Below are 25,389 nucleotides of genomic sequence, written 5' to 3' on the forward strand. Positions count from 1 at the left end.
AATACACTTCAAAATCTTTCATCATATGAATGAGCTAGTATAAAAGGGTCACACTTTATGTTAAGTGATCATTTATAAAGGGTTAATACATGCTTAAAACATTACTGAATCATTTAACTGATAAATTACATGAAGTCAGTCGAAAGTATTTTATCTGGTCATAAGCTGTTTAGTTACTGGTTAGACTCAATATTTTATAACAACTGAGCAAACATCTATGAATTTCTATTAACCCTTTAAAATTATTTATAGATGTACCCTTAGTATAAAGTGAGACCATGAAATGTAAACAAAAAAAGGAGCCTCCCTCCATGACAGTGGCGTTCTCAGAATGATTCAAATGATTGTTAATGTCTGTAAGTGCACACATTTATGTAGTTCTGCTTGATGTCCTAGAGTAGGATGAATGTACCAGACAAGTAACAAAGTACAAATTATAAGCAGCCTGACTTTCAAAGATGATGAGCACCTGTAGTGGGAGGACATAAACACAAAGAGCCATGTTTTGAACAGCAACTAGAGGATGTCCTAGCCTGGAATTCCTACATTTATTAAGCTCCCTGCTGCCAATGCATCCTGATCCTCTCTGGTAACTCTGGAGGACCAGAAACTCTATAAACATTCATCTCCATTTATTTATAATAAAATATTAAAATATAATTATAAAGCCATGTATATACACACAACAGTTCAAAATAAACTACAAATTCCTTAAAACTATTTACACAATTATGTCCTCTTATCAATTGTATTTAAATAGTACTGAGCAGTATTCTAAGGATCAAGTCTTTGAGGAGGTTTGATCAGTCTTCCAGAGTGTGTTCTCACTTCTGTTGAGTTTGAGCACGGTGTTCTCTGTGGAGGGGGCTCACTTCCTGACAAATACTCAGAGGACCCAGATCCTCTCTTTGTTGTGTTGGAAAATATTGAAGATTAACCTGATTTTGCCAGAGAAGTCCTCTTTGGAGTCTCCACTAGGTAGGATCTGGGAGTTTCTGCTAAGTTCTGAATAGTTCCGAATGTTTGAGAGCTTTTGAGCCAAACCCTGTTCCTGGGTCTCAGATCAGGTAGTGCTTTTCCTCTGTCCTGAAGGTATGCCAAATGGAAGATGACTGAAACAGTACCTTCCAAATGGGGAGGTGCTGGCATAGGTTAATGCCTTGTTAATGGCATAGGTTCTTTAGCAAGAGGGATTTGCTAGGAGTGTGCCGTACCATCTAATTTTGAGAAGACTTTGGCTTCTGATAACTGAGCTAATATCTGATCCACTGTGGGAAGTGTGCATCTTTTTTTGCACATGCTTTTACTATGTTGTGTAAGGGCTACACATATCTGGATTTTGCCATTGGGCTTTGATACTATAACCACCCCTGCACACCAATCTGTGGGTTCTTCTTTCTGGGAAATAACCCCCATGTCTTCTATTCTCTTTAATTCTTCTTTGACTTTCCCTAGCAAGGGTATAGGAATGTGCCATGGGGCTGTAAGAGCAAAGGGAGTTGTTGATGGCACCAGTTTTATTTTGTATTCCCTTGACAGCTATCCGAGCCCTGTGAAGATGTGAGAATACATCTCCTGCATAGCTTACTTTCTGCCATTAATGCATTCCAGTTTCTCTGCTAGGTGTAGTCCTTGTACTGCTGGTAATCCTAGTAGAGGAGTTGTCTATCTTTATATTACATATTACTTGTTGAAGAACTTTCCGTCCTTTCTCCAGTTTCCCACGGCACTGGCCACAAACATTCAATATAATGTTACTAGCTGGTGACAGTTAGCAAGTGAGATTGCACCCTGACCCCAATTAGTTCCTCTGGAGAAGGCTGACTGGGGTAATTGAAGCTAATTATCTAATTAATTGAGGAGGCTAGGTGAGTTAAAGAACCAATTAGCCCATCAGCTCAAGACTGATAAGAAGGGCACAGGAAGGAAGTGAGGGAGAGAAGAACTAGGCTTGCTAAGCCCAGTCTCACTGACATCTCTGGAAAGGGAGATCTCTGGTCCTCTCGGGCCCTAGGAAAAGGGCTGGAAACACAGAGGACACTACACAGCATTACTGCACAGGACCATAAAGGTGTTAGTGGAGGGAACATAAACAAACAGCATGGTGTGGATACACAATCACTGGAGTTAAGAGTCATTTATGTGATGCTAGAAGACAGGAGCAGAGCGCATCCTACTACATAGCCCCAAATAGAATCTTATTTGGTCTTTTCAGAGCTCCATCCTGGAATCAAGTATTATCTTTTTTGGGAATGCAGTTACTGCTGCCCCTGTATCCATTTTAAATTTACAGTCTCAACCATTGATATTCATGCTTGTGCACCCAGTGTTCTCTGTTCTTTTGGGAATATAGTCCCTAGAAGTATGCACTCATTGTTATCTGATAACACTCCCTCTTGGATTGTTTCCACTACTCTTGGTGATCTGCATGCTATTGCACAGTGTCCCATTTTGTGGCATCTCCTACCTTCCGCCTTGTTAGATGGACATAGTTGCAAGCTGTGTCTTGCCACATCTTTTATAGCTTTTCTAAGCTTCCCTCCTATTAAGGTTTCTTCGGTCTCCCACTCTCCAGTTGTGCACTGTTCTTATGGTATAAATTTGGTCTGACTGCTCCTTTTACATTTGGGTCTTTTTCTCATTACTGTGTTAATTTTTGTCTGAAGCAGTTTCCCATATATTGTTAGTATGCAAGTGACAAAGCTGTTTCTTTACATCTTCTTGGATTCTTACTTTTGCTAGTGTGAGAGCTGGGTCTAACTGAAGCTGTACTTATAAACTGGTATCTCTTATTAATTCTTTTATTCCATATTTTGAACATTAAACAAGACTATGAACGGCAGTAATAAAAGTCTGAGACTGTTCCCTTGTGGCTGGCGCCTCCTACTAAATTTGGCCCTTTCTATGTAATATTCTGTCTGCCTATGAAATGGGCATCAAAAGCCTCTTTCACTTTGGAGTATTTTATCTTTTCCTCATAAGAAGATAACATCAGAATGGCCATACTGGGTCAGACCAATGGCCTATCTAGTCCTGAAGCCTGTCTTCCAACAGTGGCTGGAAATGAACAGAGCAATTTATTACATAAGAACATAAGAACATAAGAAAGGCCGTACCGGGTCAGACCAAAGGTCCATCTAGCCCAGTATCCTGTCTACCGACAGTGGCCAATGCCAGGTGCCCCAGAGGGAGTGAACCTAACAGGCAATGATCAAGTGATCTCTCTCCTGCCATCCCTCTCACCCTCTGACAGACAGAGGCTAGGGACACCATTCCTTACCTGTCCTGGCTAATAGCCATTAATGAACTTAACTACGATGAATTTATCCAGTTCTCTTTTAAACTCTGTTATAGTCCTAGCCTTCACAACTTCCTCAGGTAAGGATTTCCACAAGTTGACTGTGCGCTGTGTGAAGAAGAACTTCCTTTTATTTGTTTTAAACCTGCTGCCTATTAATTTCATTTGATGACCCCTAGTTCTTGTATTATGGGAATAAGTAAATAACTTTTCCTTATCCACTTTCTCCACATCACTCATGATTTTATATACCTCTATCATACCCCTCCTTAGTCTCCTCTTTTCCAAGCTGAAGAGTCCTAGCCTCTTTAATCTCTCCTCATATGGGACCCATTCCAAACCCATAATCATTTTAGTTGCCCTTTTCTGAACCTTGTCTAGTGCCAGTATATCTTTTTTGAGATGAGGAGACCACATCTGTACGCAGTATTTGAGATGAGGGCGTACCATCGATTTATATAAGGGCAATAATATATTCTCAGTCTTATTCTCTATCCCCTTTTTAATGATTCCTAACATCCTGTTTGCTTTTTTGATCGCCTCTGCACACTGCCTGGACATTTTCAGAGAACTATCCACGATGACTCCAAGATCTTTTTCCTGAATTCTTGTAGCTAAATTAGCCCCCATCATATTGTATGTATAGTTGGGGTTATTTTTTCCAATGTGCATTACTTTACATTTATCCACATTAAATTTCATTTGCCATTTTGTTGCCCAATCACTTAGTTTTGTGAGATCTTTTTGAAGTTCTTCACAGTCTGCTTTGGTCTTAACTATCTTGAGCAGTTTAGTATCATCTGCAAACTTTGCCACCTCACTGTTTATCCCTTTCTCCAGATCATTTATGAATAAGTTGAATAGGATCGGTCTGAGGACTGACCCTTGGGGAACACCACTAGTTACCCCTCTCCATTCTGAGAATTTACCATTAATTTCTACCCTTTGTTCCCTGTCTTTTAACCAGTTCTCAATCCATGAAAGGACCTTCCCTTTTATCCCATGGCAGCTTAATTTACGTAAGAGCCTTTGGTGAGGGACCTTGTCAAAGGCTTTCTGGAAATCTAAATACACTATGTCCACTGGATCCCCCTTGTCCACATGTTTGTTGCCCCTTCAAAGAATTCTAATAGATTAGTAAGACACAATTTCCCTTTACGGACACCATGTTGACTATGCTCAACAGTTTATATTTTTCTATGTGTCGGACAATTTTATTCTTAACTATTGTTTCGACTAATTTGCCTGTTACAGACATTAGACTTACCGGTCTGTAATTGCCGGGATCACCTCTAGAGCCCTTTTTAAATATTGGTGTTACATTAGCTAACTTCCAGTCATTGGGTACAGAAGCTGATTTAAAGGACAAGTTACAAACCTTAGTTAACAGTTCCGCAACTTCACATTTGAGTTCTTTCAGAACTCTTGGGTGAATGCCATCTGGTCCCGGTGACTTGTTAATGTTAAGTTTATCAATTAATTCCAAAACCTCCTCTTGTGACACTTCAATCTGTGACAGTTCCTCAGATTTGTCACCTACAAAAGCCAGCTCAGGTTTGGGAATCTCCCTAACATCCTCAGCTGTGAAGACTGAAGCAAAGAATCCATTTAGTTTCTCCGCAATGACTTTATCATCTTTAAGCGCTCCTTTTGTATCTCGATCATCAAGGGGCCCCACTGGTTGTTTAGCAGGCTTCGGGCTTCTGATGTACTTAAAAAACATTTTGTTATTACCTTTGGAGTTTTTGGCTAGCCGTTTTTCAAACTCCTCTTTGGCTTTTCTTATTACATTCTTGCACTTAATTTGGCAGTGTTTATGCTCCTTTGGAGGAAGTCTTTTTATCTCTCATTGCTTCTTTTACATGGTTGTTAAGCCACGGTGGCTCTTTTTTAGTTCTTTTACTGTGTTTCTTAATTTGGGATATACATTGAAGTTGGGCCTCTATTATGGTGTCTTTAAAAAGCGCCCATGCAGCTTTCAGGGATTTCACTTTAGTCACTGTACCTTTTAACTTCTGTTTAACTAACCCCCTCATTTTTGCATAGTTCCCCCTTTTGAAATTAAATGCCACAGTATTGGGCTATTGAGATGTTCTTCGCACCACAGGGATGTTGAATGCTATTGTATTATGGTCACTATTTCCAAGCGGTCCTGCTATAGTTACCTCTTGGACCAGCTCTTGCGCTCCACTCAGGACTAAATCTAGAGTTGCCTCTCCCCTTGTGGGTTCCCGTACCAGCTGCTCCATGAAGCAGTCATTTAAAGTATCGAGAAATTTTATCTCTGCATTTCGTCCTGAAGTGAAATGTTCCCAGTCAATATGGGGATAATTGAAATCCCCACTATTATTGAGTTCTTAATTTTGATAGCCTCTCTAATTTCCCTTAGCATTTCATCATCACTATCACTGTCCTGGTCAGGTGGTCGATAATAGATCCCTAATGTTATATTCTTATTAGAGCATGAAATTTCTATCCATAGAGATTCTATGGAACATGCGGATTTGCTTAAGATTTTTACTTCATTTGATTGTACATTTTCTTTCACATATAGTGCCACTCCCCGCCCCGCACGACCTGTTCTGTCCTTCCGATATATTTTGTACCCCGGAATGATTGTGTCCCATTGATTGCTCTCAGTCTACCAAGTTTCTGTGATGCCTATTATATCAATATCCTCCTTTATCACAAGGCACTCTAGTTCACCCATCTTATTATTTAGACTTCTAGCATTTGTGTACAAGCACTTTAAAAACTTGTCACTGTTTATTTGTCTGCCCTTTTTTGATGTGTCAGATTCTTTTTTATTGAGTGTCCAGTCCCAGTTTCTGACAGTCAGAGGCTTAGGGACACCTAGACCATGGGTTCATGAAGGATGGACCTATCCCCTGTCAACCAACTTATATCTTGATCTTCACAATGTGCCTTGGCAATGAGTTCCACAGGTTGATTGTGCGTTGTGTGAAGAAGTACTTTTTTTTATTTGTGTTAAACCTGCTGCCTGTTAATTTCATTAGGTGACCCCCTAGTTCTTGTGTTATGGGACGGGGAAATAACACTTCCTACTTTACTTTCTCCATGCCATTCATGATTTTATAGACTTCTATCATATCCCGCCCTTAGTTGTCTCTTTTCTAAGCTGAACAGTTCCAGTCTTTTTAATCTCTCCTCATATGGAAGTTGTTCCCTATTCCTAATAATTTTTGTTGCCATTCTCTGTACTTTTTCCAACTTTAATATACCTTTTCAGAGATTGGGCAACCAGAACTGAATGCAGTTTTCTAGGTGTGGGCACACCATGGCTTTATATAGTGGCATTATGATCCTCCAATGAGGAGCAGCGTGCACAGTATATCAGCAGCAGCATCACCCATGGCAAATATCAGGGCATTACATTGAATTTTAGTGCTTTCTCTGTTAAAACAGAAGTCATATAGAATTGTTCAAATCTATGGATCTCAGCTGCTTGAGTTGCCAAAATCAGACTTCTCCCACAGGGCCATTTGTACTCTGGGCTTCATTGCTGTGCTGAGACAAGATTCTGCCTCCTTCCTGCTGCAGCTTTCACAAGTCTCTTCCTTGATTTTCCATTTTCACTGCTCTGGAATGTGGTGGTCTCATCTTTCCTTTACTCTATCTTTAGAGAGAGGGATTCATTTATTTCTGAAACCATGTAGTCTAAGTATATAGACACAAAGATCCATGCTTTAAGCAGCACCTAGAGAACTCCCTAACCGGAAGTTCCTATGTTTAAACTCCCTGATGCACCATATCTTGGTCCTCTCTGGTAATTGTGGAAGACCAGGAACTCTACTGCTACACCAGAGTACCCACAAATCCCAATGAGATCCATGCCAGCTGTAGGTGGTCAGCACCTTTGAAATATAGGCTACTTCTCTTTTGGTGCTTAAACATGGATTTAGGACCCAAACTTTTGACACCAATTGGCTCAATCTCTGTCCAAAAGTGGAAGCAAGTTTAATAGAAAACATCTACCATAGACCAGGAGATAAACACGGAGTGTGTGGGGGTTACTTTACTTCTTCAGGAGGAGGACTGGAAATGTTCACATTTGAAATCATATTCTTTTCTTTAGGCAAAAATATCACACATATGTGCATGGTCAGAAAGTGGCATAGTATCAGGTTCTGGCTGGCAGATCCTTGAGAAGCACATGGACATAACTGAACCGGAAAAAAAAGTATTCAGGAAGAAAAGCCCCATGATTCTGCATCCTTGTTCCAAGAAGACAGAAATGTATCAACTTGGAGTGAAATATTTGGAAAATCCAAAATAAGCCTCGTAATTGTTACCATTATACTGTAAGTGAAGTCACTGAGAAAATGAAATTTGAGACACACTGTCAGATTTGAATTTCTTAGGTCAGCATTTGGTTTGAACTTGTCAGATATTTCCTGCTTCAGATAGGGAAATTTGAGGGGAGAGACTATTGTAAACATTGTCTATATATCTGGAAAGAGAGGTGGGGCAGCCTCACTTTCCTGGCAACATATGATAAAGTAGATATCAAAACAGTCTCGTTCAATGCAAAACAAAGAAGATAACAAAGAATGTTGTTTGTGCCCAAACTATCTATCTAGTTATCAATGAATCTGTTTGCAGGCGCATTCTGAGTTCACAAAGCTCACAGGGTAAGACACACAATCTTTCTCCTGTGTCTTAGATTGGCTGACCCAAATACCATGTGAGGGGAAAGATCAGAAGAAGCTTATTCCACTTGCTGTCAGAGAGAGAACACTATTTCCCACTCCCCAAAATCACGAGATTTTTACAACAAAAAAAATACATTTGATGTTCTTTTGTGTTTTTTGCCTTTTGATATTTGGACTCACATATTTGTTTTTCTCTGCAACTGTTAGGGCTAGAAATTTAATTTTATATGAAACCTGAGATACTCATATAATCACAAGATAGAGGCTATAAGAAAAACACCAAATATCATGAGACTCGCAATAAAATTGCTACACAGACAGGGAGAAGCTGGTTTTCATCTGAGCTCTCTGATCTAATTGGCAAATCAGGGGAAAAAAAACATAACCCCCCACAACATTTTATACCAATGTCTGTCTCTGGCATGCAGTGACCTGGGCTAGCACAATATTATTAGTATTAATTCCATCAGTCAGTGCAAAGCAACTGTGTTGTTTAGTTTCATCAGTGTAGAGATCAAGGCAATTACATATTTTTGTACAATTGTGTTACACTAGGGGCAAATAAAATTAATTACCCATAAACTATATCTTGAAAATAGCATGTTTGGGAGACAGCAGCTTTCCCCATCCATCTCTTTGGAAATATCACTTTAGAAGACTCTAAAATAAAATATCTTCTTGCAAAATCCCAGAAGAGATAAGTCCATTATCATATTTCTTACAGTTTAACAACAAAATATCTCTGACTACAGTGTCCCAGCCCCACAACTCCTCTGCATACAACATATTTCAATAAAGGAGATAATGGAAGTCACAGTACTACTTCTATGTACTCATATATGAATACAATTATGATGAAAGGTAACTAAAATTTGATTCCTCCCCCCATCCACATTTATTGATGCAAAAGTTTTGTATGTGGCTATTCCTTCTATACATAAACTTTGACTTCCCATGGGCAGATGGGAGAAACAGCATATAACATTTGGCTTAAAATAAACAAAAAGTGTGTTTTTACAATTTTTTGAACAGTGACAACATTTGCTACTTCCAAACCCTAGAGGGGACCTAGGCTCCCAATTTAATTTTTCTTCAGCTGCTTTAGACATACATTTTGCACTGTTTAAAGCAGGGTTCTCAAACTTCATTGCACTGCGAGCCCCTTCAGACAACAAAAATTACTACATGAACTCAGGAGGGGGGACCGAAGCCTGAGCCCCACTGCCATGGGCGGGATGGCCAAAGCCCAAGGGTTTCAGGCCCAGGCAAGGGGCCTGTAACCTGAGCCCTGCCACCCTGGCCCTTGGGCTTCAGCTTTGGCCCTGGGTGGTGGGGTTTGGGCTCGGGCTTTGGCCCCAGGCCCCAGCAAGTCTAACGGCAGCCCTGGTAACGCCATTAAAACAGGGTTGCGACCCACTTTGGGGTTCCCAACCCACAGTTTGAGAACCACTGGTCTAAAGCAACAATAGGCAGTGCTATTTTGTCAGTGGGGCAGGAACAGGTCCTAGGGATATATCCCTGTCTTCCTGAAAGAATGCTATAATAGGGCCAAATCCTATTTCCACATACCAAGTTCAAATAAGTGGCACAGAGCACTAATGCCAGGGTGGACAGGAAAGAATCCTTCCTTCTCCACCTTGTTGGTAGGCTGTGGAGCATAGGAGCTGTTGCAACCTCCATATTCACCCTACACAGGGGTCTTGGCCAACAGATTTGTATAGTTGCAGACCTACTAGCCACACCTTGCTTTTTTTTTCTTGCTCCTGCTCAAACCTCCCTGGTTGCTATATAAAATGTACTGTCCCTGATGCACACTGGTGCAATGGAACCATGATGGTTCTGCAACTTTGGAAGCCATCTGTGCTTGTGCAGAAAGATGCATCACATCTTTTATGGCCCTGACCTGCTCCTCCACAGCAATCGCCTATTTCTCAAGCTCCCCCTGCCAATGGTAGCAATGCTTAGACCATGTCATCATGTCCTGCACTACCCTGACCCAATATCTTCCAGATCCAGCAGATGCAGTGGCTATACAGGTGATGAACATGAATGCATATCTTCATGGTACCTGCATACCACATACCACATTACTTTTGCAACCATCCATAACCTCTAGCACAAGGGTGGGCAAACTACAGCCTGGGGGCTGAATCCACCCCCCCCCCCCGACATTTTAATCCAGCCCTCAAGCTCCTGCCAGGGAGCGGGGTTGGGGTCTTGCTGTGGCTCCGCGTGGCTCCCGGAAGCAGCGGCATGTCCCCCCTCTGGTACCTACACATGGGGCAGCCAGGGGGCTCCGCACGCTGCCCCCACCCCAAGCGCTGCCCTCACAGCTCCCATTGACTAGGAACCATGGCCAATGGGAGCTGTGGGGGCGGCGCCTACAGACGGGGCAGTGCGCAGAGCTGCCTGGCTGCGCCTCTGTGTAGGAGCCGGAGCGGGGGACATGCCACTGTTTCCGGGAGCTGCTTGAGATAAGCGCCACCTGGAACCTGCACCCCTCCCCCAGCCCTGACCCCCCTCCCACCCTCTGAACCCTTCAGTCCCAGCCTGGAGTATCTTTCTGCACTCCCAACCCCTCATCCCCAGGCCCACCCCAGAGCCCATACCCCCAGCCAGAACCCTCACCCCCTCCCACATGCCAACCCCCAATTTTGTGAGCATTCATAGCCCGCTATACAATTTCCATACCCAGATGTGGCCCACCCCTGCTCTAGCACCTCTATATGTCTGAGGATTTTTAGGTATGTGCACATAGATGTGGTCCATAGACACTTCCCTGGACCTCAGATCTCCACACTGTGAAATAAAAGGACAAAGTGTCCATATGAAATAGGTGATGCTCTAGAATGTAGCTCCCAATTTCATGCAAAGTAATAGTACAGGAAAGCTTCTGGAGGTGAGTTTGGCAGGAGGCAGCAACAGCGGGCAAGGGTTCTTTGCACATACATGCCTCAAATGGTTTGTCAGGAGTAGAATTCAGGCAGAGATAGATATCAACATCGAGTCTATTAAAAATGAAAAGCTCTCTTCTATATGCAAAACTGCTTGTTTCAGAATTTCTAATGACTAATACCTTTTAAAGGGATTAAGTGATAATCTGTTATAACAACTGAAGTTTCAACACCATATGTTTAAACAGCTTGACGGGTCTGATTTCACCCCATAAAATCAATGTATAACTTCAGAGTATAACTGAATATTTTACATTTCTTCGCAACTGAAAAGTGAATATGTTCTGGATTTTTTAATTTTATTTTATATAATTAAAAAAATAGATTTTTTTTTCATGGTGCAGGTTTTCTCCCAACCAGCTCTAAGTTAGATCCCCAACTCCCATTGAAAGTCAGTGGGATTTGGTCATTCCTTTTGATGCCTTTGAAAATCCCATCCTAAATGAACAATAACTTGTAGGTGAAGTGAAAACGTTCCTAATTATATGGATGCTCACTTCCAATTTGTCAGTTCATATGGGCCATATGCCTTCTAGATTGGTGTGTGAGTTCTCCTCTATGCACAGACCCCCTGGACACATGGTAGGGATGTTTGTCACAGCGAAGGAAGAGGCCAGAAACTGGGCAGGGCCATCTTCCTTTATCACCAATGGTAAATTAGAAGAAAGGATAATGCTGTTTTAAACTATGTGAACATTTCCATTGAGCCCCCACCACACTAGAGACCACCTGATATAAGAAAAGTTACAGTTGCAGCTTTGGGCAGGTGGGACCCTGGTAACATGGATTCTGAATTTTCCAACCCCAGGCTAAAGACTCTGGGCTAATTTTTTCTCTGTGTATCTCCACTGACTTGAGTGGAGTTACACCTGGGATGAATTTTGTCCATGATTTACTTTTTTACTGAAACTCATCATTGGCTCCTTTAATTTCTCAATTGCATATTCTTTCCAGAAGTAGTTGCCTGAACAGTATACTAACCAGTTACAGTCACAAGGCAACCTGGTTCTTTGTCTGTGAAAATGAGTCACACTATCAGTTTTTTATAGCAGCCCTTGTTTAGAGTTGTATTTGGGCACATGTGAGTGGCATTAAGGAGCTCTCTAATATAAACATTTAATTTACTTAATGTAACTCATAAAATTATAAGGCATTTTATTGTAGGTTTGTAGCGTATGAAATTGATGTGTTAAAAACACATTAAAGGAGTGTTTTTTTCAATATTTCACCTAAAACAGTGGGTCAGATCATCAGCTGATGTACGTAGGGACAGCTCCATTAACGTAAATGGAGCTCTTCCATTTAAATCAGCTGAAAATCTGGCCCCATATTGTGAGGCTACTGCCCACTGGAGTCAACAGGAGTTCTTCCACTGCTTCAGTGGGATGTGGATCAGGCCCTTGGTCTCTTTGTCCAATTTAAAATTACAATCAAAAGGAAAGCCAGCAGCTACTCCCCACCCCCAAATCAAAAATAAACAAACAAAGTAAAAAGCCCAATAATATTCTCCTTCCTTACACACACACACCAGCCCCTATCATGTTTCTCCTTCCCCAAATGCCTGAGTAAATAGATGGGCCTGCCCTGACGATCACTAAATCCTGGCTATTCTGGACCAAGTGGGATAGCTAATATTTAAGTTGAGGGCCCCTCATGAAACATTCTATGGGCTGCTCTTTCTTTTGTTCTGAGGGGGCTCCAGCTGGAGTACCTCTGTGGGTTACGGCTAATGTAATGTGGCAAGGAGAGTAAGGCAGTGTCTAAAAGAGGCTGATCCTAAGCCTGTTTTAAACACATCACTTAATAAACAGGCTGCTGCAGTTCACTGCACCCACCCCTGGCTTCAGTTTCTGGGTTGTGTTTGTAAAGTTTCTAGAAATTTCCGCAGTCCCCACCATGAAGGAAGGTTGGAATAATCAGGCTATTCACCTCTTCAAACAAATCAATTGATCGAGGCTTTGTGGATGCTATGGTGGAAGCAAAGAACACTGTCCTTGCTTCTCAGACAATCATTGCAGAGAAGTTCAAAAAACTCTTTATAATGCAATCTTAGGCAAAATTGATATTGGATTGAAAATCTGATTTTCAGAGACCTTGGCAGATAAAGCAGATTTCCTCTCTGATACTAAAGGTGATCTTTCTCTCACCCTCAGCTCTCAAAGATGAGGGAAAATTGAAGCTAGTTATGAAAAAGTGTCAGTTTTCCTCACTAAAGAGCTGCAGTTTCCTTTGTGATCTTATCTTTCATTCCAAGCTATTCTGATTTGCAATATGTCCTTGGTAATGTATTTACTTAGCCTTAATTTAATTCCTCAGATTAAAGAGATTCCTTTTAAAATAGGAACACTACCCAGCAGGGTGGTGTTGAAAGTCTGGTAGAATCAGCTTTCCCAGCTCTGGAAGGGCTGAGGAGAGCTCATTCTTCTTCTGACCTGCCTGATTCCACTATATATATATATTGTGTTTCATTATGTATGTATGCTAGAAATGGGCATAAAAGTATCACCTCCTAAACTTTGGGGGCAGGCAAAATCTGAACCTGGATTCAATAAAAATTTTCTACTCTGGCAAATTTCTAGTATAAATAGCTTATTTCAGCAAAATTATTATATCCTATCTTTTATTTCCAGCCCCATCACATAAATGCAAATCTCATGCAGTTGTGAATAATTTTATTGAGAGCAGAATACCAACATTGTGTAATTTACATCCCAACCTGTAGGATAATTATGAAATTAAAGAATTAGGGTTATTTTAACTTTGGTTAAGGAAATATATGTGTTGTGAGGCCCTGATTAGCAAATAGAAGAAAGGCCTTGAAAATAATAAGTTATAAGGCCAGAAGAAATGAAGTAGGGTGGCTGTCTGGTTCAAAGAATAACTAATGAGATAAGAGGAAGATTCTAAAAGGAAAGCCTCTGACTGAGAGGAAGAACTGCAGATGGTTTTAAATAAAACAAAGAGAATCTGTCTTAAAATGAGCCATCATAGCCCTTCCCAACCCACACACCAGTGTTAAATCCTATGTGAACCCAGGTGCAATGGAAAAATTGTTGGCAGCAAGAAGGAGGGGAGAAAAGGCCTTGGGAAGAAATCAGGTTTCAAATCTTATCTGGATTAAGACTGGAAATAAGGGTGAACTGCCTCAAGTTGCTTTTTAGCTAACATTGTTAATTGGCAATTACATCACTTGTTTATTAAAAGGTATAAAAAGGAAACTCTTAAAGGGTTCATTGCTAATACCTTCCTGACCACACTGGAACTGACCGATATTGGTCTAAGCACCCCTGGGTTTAACCCGTTGGTAAGTATCTTTGTCAAATGCTTATAAATGTTTTGTTACTGTTTGGATGTAGTCAATTGCTTATTATTTAGGCTTTTTAGGCATCTTAGAGCAATTGTATAAGTACCATTTGGCCTTTGGATTTAATAAATAATGTATGGTTAAATTAGTGTTTGGTGATTTCCATATTAATAATTTCAAATCTTATTAATAATTCCAAGGCATCATTGGAAGTTGGACCAGAACCTTAAATATTGAATCCACTTAAATCTTATTTAAATTATATAAAATTGTGAAAAATTTGATAGCTATAGGTGTTCATCAGCACCTCACCCCTGCAGGGTCAAGGCTAGAATGTACGAAAATTATTTTTGGGGAAAAATCAGCTGTCTTAAATAGCCTTCAAAATATTAGGGTATATATGAGACTATTTTTCTACTGTAGTCCTGTTTTATAAAAAAAGAAATTATATTTTCAGTTATGCAAGATCTAATATATTAATGATACTAAACCATTCTACCTGTAAATTATATCCTCTTTCAAAAGCAAGTGAAGACTTTGAGGACAAAAAACAACCTAATTATCTACCAACAAATTATCTACATTTTGTTTGTGAAGGCTAATGGAGTTTTTAATTTGATAGATCTTCAGAAATTGAGTGTTAAATTGTAAATGATAAGATCTAAGAGTAGAACACAAGTAATCTAAACCAGGAACTAAAAGTAGAACAATTAACAGGAAAATGATTCTGAGAGCTGAATAGCTAAGGCAGATGGATCCTCAGCTGTTGTAAATTGGTGTAGCTCCACTGGCTTCAGTAAAGTTATTCCAATTTATACTAGCTAACAATCTGGTGCAATGTATTCAGAGGATGAAGTAGGAAAGTGAAGAAGGAAAAAAGTGAGGACCTGAGTGTAGAGGCCTTGGGAAAGAGAAGGAAGAGAGTCTTTTTATCTAAACCAGAAAAATGGGATCCATGAGCCCCATGTTCTATTTCTGACACTGCCACACTGTGTTCTTTTCTAAGCTGTGTTGTTGTGTGGCCGCCCAGGAGTGAAGCAAGTGCCGCACACTTAATTAGCAGAGGGGCACACTACCGTGTGTGTTTAGGTGCCACTCCCACTGCTGCTTTGCAGCTGCATTGCTCCTGCTCTCTACCTTGGAGCACCTGGCCAGCTGCTCCCAGGACCCCCCCGTTTGCTTTGCAGAGCGGGAGGGATGGGGGGGGGGCTGATGTCAGGGTGTACCCCATCTCTGCAGAGCGGGGGAAAGGGGCCAGGGCTCAGGAGCAGGAGAGCTGCTGTGGTCTGAGCCTTCTGGTGTGAGTGCCTTAAAGGGACAGCGCATGGTCTCTCAGAGACTTCTCCAGAAGCCAGCACACACACAAGCACTCTCTCTTTCTCTCTCACACACACACTGTTTCTCTGTCTCTCACACATACACACTCTGTTTCTCACACAGATATATACACACACGTTTTGTCTCTGTGTCTCTCTCACACACACATACACTGTCTGTCTTTGACACACACCCACACACACACTGTCTCTGTCTTACCCCCACACCCATTGTCTCTGACACACACACACTATGTCTTTCACTCACCTCCCAACACATGTGGTGGTGGTGGTGGTGGTGCTGTTACTTCTTGGCACTTCCTGCAATGTACATATATTCTCTGTAATACTATTCTTTCAAAGTGCTGTTATTTTAGTTTTTTTCTGACTGGTCTATGCATTTCATAATTTTATTTCTCTTTTATGCTTAAATTTAATTCTTTGAGTAGTGAATTATAAAATGCCTAACCTGTCCTGGCTGGAGTACTTATCCCTATGGTAACTTGAAAAAAAAATATATTCTATCTAGGTATTTTGTTTCTACTGGTGGCGCACAGCCGCACATTACCTCGCTATTGGTGCACATAACGAAATTCATTCTGCATGGATGGAAAAAATTAGAGGGAACATTGCAAGGCCACATACTTCCTATGTGACCTTGGCCAGTTCATTTAGGTCTCAGTTTCAAAAATGTCTGCTAATTGTGGACGTCGCTACATTCGAGTATTCAAACTCATAGGCTACGTCTACACTACAGACTGTACAGTGGCACAACTGTACTGATGCAGCTGTGCCGCTGTAAAGTCTCTCGTGTAACTGCTCTATGCCGATGGGAGATAGCTCTCCCATTGGAATAATTAAACCACCCCCAGCAAGCGGCCATAGCTATGTTGGCAAGAGAGCATCTCCTGCCAACATAGTGCTGTCCACACTGCTGCTGGTGTCACCTATGTATTTTTTTCAAACCCCTGACCAACAGAAGTTTTACCGACAAAAGTGCTAGTGTAGACATAATGTAAGACAACAATAGGCCATGAAGTCAATTGGTGATGTAGATAGTCAGCAGTGCTGAAAATCAAGTCCTATTTGTCTCAGATAGGGCACTCAAAAACTGGCACAGTCAAAAGTAGAGGACATGTTTGAAAAAGAAATCCTTGACTTCTCTATGCTTTACTGTCCCCATCTGTGAAATGGGGGGAAATGCTAATTGATCTCACTGGGACGCTGGGAGGCCTAATCCATAAACTGTGACTATTTGTGAAGTGGCTAGAGATATTCAGGTGGAATGGCACTATACAAGTACATTTTTATTAAGTGAATATTTTTGTTGCTGTGATAAAATCCTAGGAGAATAATATATTAAAGTGATATTCAAAGCAAGTGACCTAACTTTGACGTAGCTGAAGAAATTAACTATCTGGATACTCAGATATTCTCTGAATACAGATGTCAAAGTACAGAGTTTTTTAGCTCCTCAAAGGAATAAATCAAACAGACAGACATGACAGAAAGGGTAATCATATGCACATGTAGTGGGAGGAACGGGGCAAGCCATTGCCAACAATCACAAAGAGAATTTGCATCCCAGATTTGTTAGCAGATTGCCTTCCTGAAAAAAAACCTCTATGCTATAAATGTTGTTTTGGAGGGTTGGTATGTTTCAGAATAAATAACTATGTTGAGTAGATTCCATTTTGGGTCTGAACTTTTCAAAGCAGATGAAATGAAAAATAAAGATGGTTAGTAAAACATGGAAATATATGTGTGTTTAATATGCTATGATTAGACTTAAGATCAAACAAAGGTGAATCATGAAATGAATGCTTTGAAAATGCTAATGTGGCAATGGGCTAGCCATGTGACATGTTGGGCCTATGGTATGAATCCAATGTTATCAATAAGGAAAATAAAAATAAGGAATTGAGAGACCGTTTACACATTACTGCTATCTGTGTTGAGAGACCGTTTACACATTACTGCTATCTGTGGAGAGCACACCTCACCATATGCAAAATATTCCTGATATGAAGAATTCCAATTTCAGCACGGTAATTTGTTGAAGTAGGTACATCGCTACTTTTAAGTCTGGAGCCTGAGAAGATTTTAGCATCTGCAGCTCCAGGATTAGTCCATTGATTTCTATGATACCGTTAGAGTCAATGACTCATTTCAGGATGTGATGTATTAGCTACGCTGGCCACGATATGAGAATTAAGATATCAGTATTTTTTAGCAAAAGAAATGAGGGTCCAAGTTATTGCACATAGAAAGAAATATATTGAACCAAACTTCCATATAAAATCAATCATGTATTCACTTCCATCAAGATGATTAATCTTAAAGTATAAAAAACTATGAAATCAAGGATTTTTTTGTTTGTTTGTTTTTTCCCCCAAAGCAACCAGTACTCTTGGAAGCACTGTTTAGGAGGAAGATTTTTCAGAAACCAGGCCTGTTGGGATGCCATCATACTGTCAGGAAGTGCTCTGCGTGGCTCGAAAGCTTGTCTCTCTCACCAACAGAAGTTGATCCAATAGAAGATATTACTTCACACACCTTGTCTCTCTAATGAAGGCAATAGAAGTTTTGTCTAAAAGAGGGCCTGATTATGAAAGGAGTATGGATTTATTGGAAAGAAACAAGCTTTTCAGTTTCCAAGAGAAACGTCAAGCATAGACTATTTACATGGAGCAAACAAAGAGCTCTAACACTATGTAATTAGTTCACAAGCAAAAGCAGTGATGTATGGAACATTAATATGTTCAAATAGAGTGTTAGCTCCATTTGCTCAGCAAGGGAAGGGTGAAGCAACAGAGGCAAAAAAAATATTGAGTAGAATACAAGAACACAAGACATGAGCACAGAGCTGCACTTTTAAGAGTTTCTTTTGTTAAAATGAATGGCGTAGATCAGTGGTAGAACACATTAGTCACTTTCTTTCTGTTTAAAACAGTAATTTTATATTGTAGAAAATGTATTGGATTAATTATTTCCTCTTTGTTTAAGGAAGGAGTAGCAATTAGGGCAGTGGAATCTTTACATGTGTTGCTTTGCAAAGAGGTTCCTGGCCACTACTGAACCCTGCAGTTTGGTTCTTGTGGGTTGGAGACAAATCACCCTTGCAGGCTCATTTGAAGCTCTGACAAAATGCCCCTTCCTACCCTAGACTGAACCCTTGTGCCAAAGGGACCCCTGACTACTCCCCAACAAGCCCTATAATGCCTCCTGAATGGCCTGAGCTAAACTTCTTGAAATCAGCCAAAAGATTCCCATTGTTTTTGTTTTGATTAAGCCCTAAGCCATCTAAAGGTCCAATGAAATACGTTATGGGGGTTGTAGGAGGGAATGGTAGCAATGGAGTGTAATTCAGGGAGGGCGGTTCACTGTCTTCTAACTTTTGTAGTTACAGGCTCTGGCTAGTTTGAGGCTCAGTACAAGTATTTTGCACAGCTCTAGTCATAATTGCCTGCTTTCACATAAAATAGTATAGTCCTAGAGTGAGGGGATGTGCACCCAACACCAGCTCTGAGAGGCCAATTAGGTTATCCTGCCTCAACTGAGAGAAGGAGGGCCAGAGTTAATTGAGAATGAAACCCAGCTGGGGAAAGAGGTGGGACAATAGTATAAAACCAGGAAACTGAAAAACAGAGGGGGCTGCAATGGAAGGAGGCTCTAGTCACTTCCTGGGATGAGAGTGACTCAGTGACAAGAAGGAAGTCTAGGGGGAGCATAAGGCCTGAGTGCCTATCCTGGAGTAAGCAGTCTGGTAAGAAGCTAGGAGGGGTGAAATAACCATGGGGAGAAGAGTAAGCTCCTAGAGCAAAAGGAGATAGGGAGAGTTGGCAGGAAGGAGCCTAGGGATGAGTACTGAGGACCTTGATTGCTAGTTATAGGTTCCTTAGGTGAGAACCCAGAGTAGCAGATGGGCTGGGCTCCTCTCCTAGCTACTGATATAGTGGAATCAACCCTTGAGCTGGGATTGAACGCTATCTGGAAATGGCATTTGGACTGTTGTCCTATTGGATTTTGTAACCCGAAAAGGGGTGTATTAAATCATTCCTGGGCTGAACGGCTGAGTTTTGGGGAGAGAGACCACTGCAGTAATGGAGCAACTGTCCGCAGGGAATGCCATATGGACAGAGAGCTGCTATGCCACACCTGCCCATGAGGAAGGGCTTGTGGTGTGTGAACCTCTTCATATGTAGGCACGATGGTACAAGTTTAAATACAAAGTAGAAACATGAATTTCCAGACTAGGAAATCTAGAATGTATGTTAAGATACTTATGTCCAACTTTGTGCATTTATTTCTCTAGCGGTCTTGTTTTGCTTTATCAGAAATATTAATAAGGTGGGGAAAAATCAGTTGTTATATATACACACACCTCTCTTTCCAATACCAATACTGCTTCTGATGGCAATGTTGCCCCTCTGCTGAGTAGTAGCAAATTCGGGGGCCTTGCAGGTTGGCTTTCGAGTGAAGGAGAAATGAGTGATGCAGAGTCCGGCTATATCCTATACACACACATCCTGGAACAGAGGCATCACAAATAGCACACAAGCAAATCACTCTTCAGAAATCTTAGCCTACACTCCAGCACTTGGTTCCTGGAAAGCGTCTCCAAATCCAGAGAACAAACTATCAGCCACTGCTTCCTCCAAGAACTACTGCATATAAAAAGCTAATAACAATATGGCATTTCTTCAAGGAGCAAAAACTTCTTTGCATACTAGGAAAACAGACTTCTAAGATATGTGTAACATTGCTATCTGGTGACTCCTTTCATAATGTATTTATGAACCTTGGAAAAGGTGAGAGAATTATTATGGAAACATTAACAGTACATTAGTTGTAGTGATTTTTTTTTTCCATGTGCGTTAATAATATTAATATCCATGAAAAGAAATACATGAAAACTGAGATGCTACCTTTCATTATGCACATAAAATTCCCAAAGCTTTTTATCCTGGGAGTCTTCAACATCCATGCTGACAATGCCTGTGATGCAATACTCCAAAACCTACCCATTTTCACCAGTATTATCAAAGTTAATTTCAAGGACTAAACACAGAGTAGTTCATAGGGTAAGCCTGATTTTTCTAACTGGAAATGGGTATAGAGAAAACAAGAATTAAACTACCCAACTCTTCCAGCATGAGCACACCACCCTCTCTTCTATGCTGAGATCAGCGTAGCTGGTGGAAAGGGGAGAAGGGTAGAATTATGATGATCATTCACTGGGTCTGGTACCAAAGCATCCCTTTACTGCTTTACCCTTGGAACCTCAGTTTTTCCTCACCAATCTGAAAGAGGGCAAGTAGAAATGAAAATTGGTAGTGGGAAACATCAAATAAAGTCAGACTTCAAAACGTGGCCTTCTTACAAGCCTAGATGATGGCTGTGGGAGAAAACTAGATGTTTTACTTCTCCTCTGTTAGAGGCTGCTAAATTTACACATTGAACTGATTTGGACTGTGAATAATTTCATTGACTCAAAATATCTTCATCCTCCACTTCTGAACCCAGCACCTCTATCAGCTTCACAGAGGAGATCGCCTTAGTTTGGGATGGCCTGTGTGGGTTCCAGTGACTTCATACTGAACACAGAATTGATAAAGCACATCCATCCAAGAACTTGACTTAGTCATGCAACAGAGAGTCCTAGAAGTACTGAAGGAAATCCACATCACTTGAGACTTTGATCAATACCCTTCCTGATAGTTAATGACACCTGGGTCAGTGAAGAATAACCTGTACTGTGTGAATACTAGTACACACAATCAATAAAACTCGGTTACAGGTATGCATTTTTGAGTCTCAGAACCTTGATTTTTTAATAGCTTTTAGTCATATGGGACATATACATCTCTGCAAAAGAAGCTGTTTGTTTAATGTCAGTCCTTGTGTAGCATTCCCCCCTGGTGTTTTAAATTTGATGCTTTGGCATATGGTTCTTAAATATTTTTTCTTAACATTGTTTTCTTGGCATGCTAATTATATTGTATTTTATTTCACTGCTGTTTCCTAAGTGCCCTGGCACACTACATGGAAGTGATTTATAGATAAAATAGCTGTAAAGTAACCTTTGCATTTCTATAGTGCCTTTCATGTGGGGAAATCAAGTATATAACAGACAGTAATGAACTAAGACATGTAGCACCTCTGTGAGGTAGGCATGAAAAACGGATCACTTAACCCACTGCTGAAATGCACATGTGTCCGATGTGGAATGTGACAACTGTTTAACAGAACTTACACATCAGATTAAGACAGGAAGTGAAGAATATAACATATCCAATTGATAATGTTGGAGGTATTTAGATTGACAGAATTTAATTGCTGGAGTTAAAACTTGACCAGGATACCAGAAGCAACATCCTGACTCTGGCAGAAGGCATGAGATCTTTCATGAAAGCAAGCAGGAACCCAACATTATATTTCTTCTCCAGGAAGTGACCTCTTTGAGAACAATGTCCTGTGATGGATGTGCTACCTAGCTGGGTCCCATGAGGGGTTGGGCCTTGGATCCTCCTTGGGATTCCCAGCTAAACTGTTTCCTTATGAGTCTGCAGGGATGTGCTGTAGAAGCAGGTGGGGAAGGGTTAAAAGATACAGAGCATGTGCATTTGGGTGTCTGGCCCAGCTGTTTAGGTGTAAAAGAAGGCAGTAGTGGCTGCTGCTCTCCTGCTTGAGCCTCAGAAGGGGAGATTTTTGTCTTAAAAGGCTTTTGATAAACCCTGCAGAGAGCTGAATATTTGTTTATACTCTGTCAAGAAAAGGACTCGTTTCACAGTTGATTGCACCCCCCCCGCCCACACACCAAGCGTAGAGTGTGTGTGTGTGTGTGTGTGTGTGTGTGTGTGTGTGTTTTCTGGGTGCAGGTGCCTGTGGGGGAGGGAGATGTCTTCTGGTGACAGCCCCTGTTCTGATCTCTGAGCCCAGTCACTTGTTCTCAGAGATCAGTCAGAGGGAAGAATGGCACCTAATGAATTTCAAACACTTGTGTGCCTTTCAACCTGTTAAAACCAAGCCAAGCACTTAAGTTTTAGGCAGTGTGGAGCAGGGCAGGTAGTTTTTCACTCATTCTAGAAATACACCAATCTTTCTTCCTTGAGGACTTTGTAACACAGGACAACTTCATCTTTGGTTCCAATCTCCTAGAATAATTAGCAATATTTGGTGTAATGCAATATCTCTTTTTTTTTTTCTCACCAAAAAATGCAGACAAGGCATCTGGATAGATATGAATAAAAGCTTAGGGCAAGATCCTCAGTACCCACTAAAGACTCTTTGGAGCACCGAGGACATTAAATTATCCCTATATTGGCAGTTGGGGAATCCTCGGCTGTAATAAGGATGGCATACCTATCTTTATTCCATCTACTCTACCTCCCCTTCAGCAGAGGAGTGTGTGTTGGAGGTGAGGTACAGTGAGTTGATAGCAGGAGTGAAGTCAGAGCACAGTGTGCTCTTACAATTTGGGGCTGGTAGAATGACTCTCACGGGCCCCAGGAGCAGAGGAAGTGGAAAGGTGGCTTAGAACCACTCTTCTGTCAGCTGTACCTAGCATGAGTTCTTGTGGCTGAGAATTCAGCCTTCAGATTTACAATTTAGTAGAACTCACAAAGAAGTATTCTGACCTTCTGCTCTGTAGGAATGCTGCTGCTGTCTTTGCACTTGTTTTTAAAGCTTCATATGATGGAACCTTTGAAAAAAATTGTCACCCCAAAGTTTCATATTTTCTAGCAAGTTAAGTGAGCAAACCTACACAACATGATTTTAATAGCTTATGTACTCTCTTGCATTTAAAAAGTTATAAATGCACTGCAATAACAAACACGTAGTAAAGAGTCTTAGAAATAACTACACTACCTATTGCTGCAGATCTGCAATCTTAAGCTACCAGTTTTTCTGAATGTAAACTAAATTGCTTAGGCTCATGAAGGAAGTGCCGAGTCTCCCTTTCAATACAGTGTATGTGAAAGTGATGAGGAAGAAGGGAGCGCTTCCTAAGGGAGAGCCACAGACTGATCTTGCAAGAGTCAGGGAACAATCTAGTGAAACATTTTTGCGAGAGATTTGATGGTGTCAAATCTCTCGTCAATAGGAACTTCTGTATCAATCCCATTCCATTAGCATCAAGAACACCAGGATGAAGTTTTGTCCCTGTTCTATTTTCTCTCAGGATCACAGGCTTCCTTGCTCTGATTATTGAGAGGGAAATCATACACTTGATTAAAAACATAATACCTCCTGTAGCCACCCCTACTGGTATACACAAATGACAATGTAAATCATTTCATTAGCTAAGATCAGGAGGGGCAAAGCTGAAAGAAGCTTCCGGCTAGGGGAGTTACTGACAACAGAGTCTGAGGTTGCTTTCCCTCCGCTGAGGAAGCAAAGAAGAGGCAGATGCTTCTCTGGGATGTGTCCTCCTCAGTGACTGCCAGCTGCAGAAATAAAGAAGGAAATTTGAAATGCTTCCTCTAATCACATCATTAGAATAGACTCTCCAGCAGCAGGGTGTAGCACAATGGCATGGACCGTAAGAACGGAGCATCTCCCTGGGTAAAGAGCACACCCAGAGCAGGCGCTGGCATAGCACAATCATTATTGAAAGGATGGGAGCACAGACAGCTGCTGAAGTCCTCACGCAGGAAAAGAATGTGAAAGCAAGACTAAGGGAGAGGGAATAAAAGATGAGGAGAGAGAGAGACAGAGGTAAATCAGACAGAGGAGGAAAGAAAAAGTTAAAATGAGCATTAGGGAGGGATCTTGAAAAGGCACAGTGGAGTGTCCGTGCTGATCTGTCTGACAGACACAAGGACTGCAGCAGAATTTCCACACAGAGCACTTTAGGTGCAGTGTTCATCACTCAACCCCCTCACCTATTTGGCTTTCTCCCTCAGGGATTTTTCAGCAGAGAGATTCTGTCTCCACCCCATCATCTCCACCTGTCCCCTCCCTTCTCTCACCTGTCCACGGCAATCGCTGTCATGGAGTAGATGCTGGCAAAGACTGCAGTGATGGGGAAGAAGTTGTGGAAGCGGCAGTAAGCCTCCCCAAAGTACCACTCGTTGTGCAGGGCATAGATGAAGTTGATGAGGGTGTTGAAAGCAGCCATGGAGGCATCCGAGAAGGCCAGATTCACCAGGAAATAATTAGTCACTGTCCTCATACGCTTGTGAGCCAAGATGATCCAGATGACAATCAGGTTGCCAAGGACGGCCACGGCCACCACCCCGCCATAAGCCAGAGACCACAGGGCAATGCGCCAGGAGGGCTGCACAAATTGGTTGGAGAAGTTAGCTGTTGTGGGTGCTAAAGGGGAGGAGATGTTACCAGCCTGAGCTCCCAGAGGCTGCCCCCAGTTGCCTCCTGACCCAGAAAAGCTCGTGTTCCAGCTGCTGCTCTCATTTGCACTCCAGCTGGATGCAGGTATAGAAGTCATCTTGAATGTCCTCCCTTGTCCCAGCAATATGAAAGTCTCCTCCACTTCCCCTCCCACCCCCCACCCCCCCAAAAAGTTGATCAACAAAATGAGAACAGCTTAGTGGAAGTGAGAGAGGGATCAGAGCAAGCTTGAGCAACACCACATGTGGTTATGCTGCTTAAACTATAAAAGGATGCTACACCAGGAGAGCTGCTGCTTGTGAGTAGTACACGCTGTCTGTCCCCTTCCCTCTCTGTGCAGCCAGCTCTCTCTCTGCTTTGCTGAAGGAGAAGGGGATCAGGAGCTGAAGCACCTTTTATAGGATTGTGTGTTCCCCGGCGTCCTAAAGGGAGTGGGGTGATGACACTTTTTTTCTCTCTCTTCTCCCTCCTCCTCTCCCCAGCTTTCATT

General features: G+C 41.5%; 1 protein-coding gene across 1 annotated transcript in view; it reads right to left on the reverse strand.

Moving 5' to 3' along the window:
- The window catches only part of TACR3 (tachykinin receptor 3), a 74,064-nt gene extending 49,062 nt beyond the window's left edge, over nucleotides 1–25,002 (reverse strand). The window contains exon 1 of the mRNA XM_034772461.1: nucleotides 24,521–25,002. Coding sequence (XP_034628352.1) covers nucleotides 24,521–24,996 — 476 coding nt within the window. The 5' untranslated portion in view covers nucleotides 24,997–25,002. The remainder of the gene's footprint in view (nucleotides 1–24,520) is intronic.
- Between the last annotated feature and the right edge of the window lie 387 nt (nucleotides 25,003–25,389).

Source organism: Trachemys scripta, chromosome 5 (assembly GCF_013100865.1).
Source record: "Trachemys scripta elegans isolate TJP31775 chromosome 5, CAS_Tse_1.0, whole genome shotgun sequence".
In the NCBI taxonomy this organism is placed as follows: domain Eukaryota; kingdom Metazoa; phylum Chordata; order Testudines; family Emydidae; genus Trachemys; species Trachemys scripta.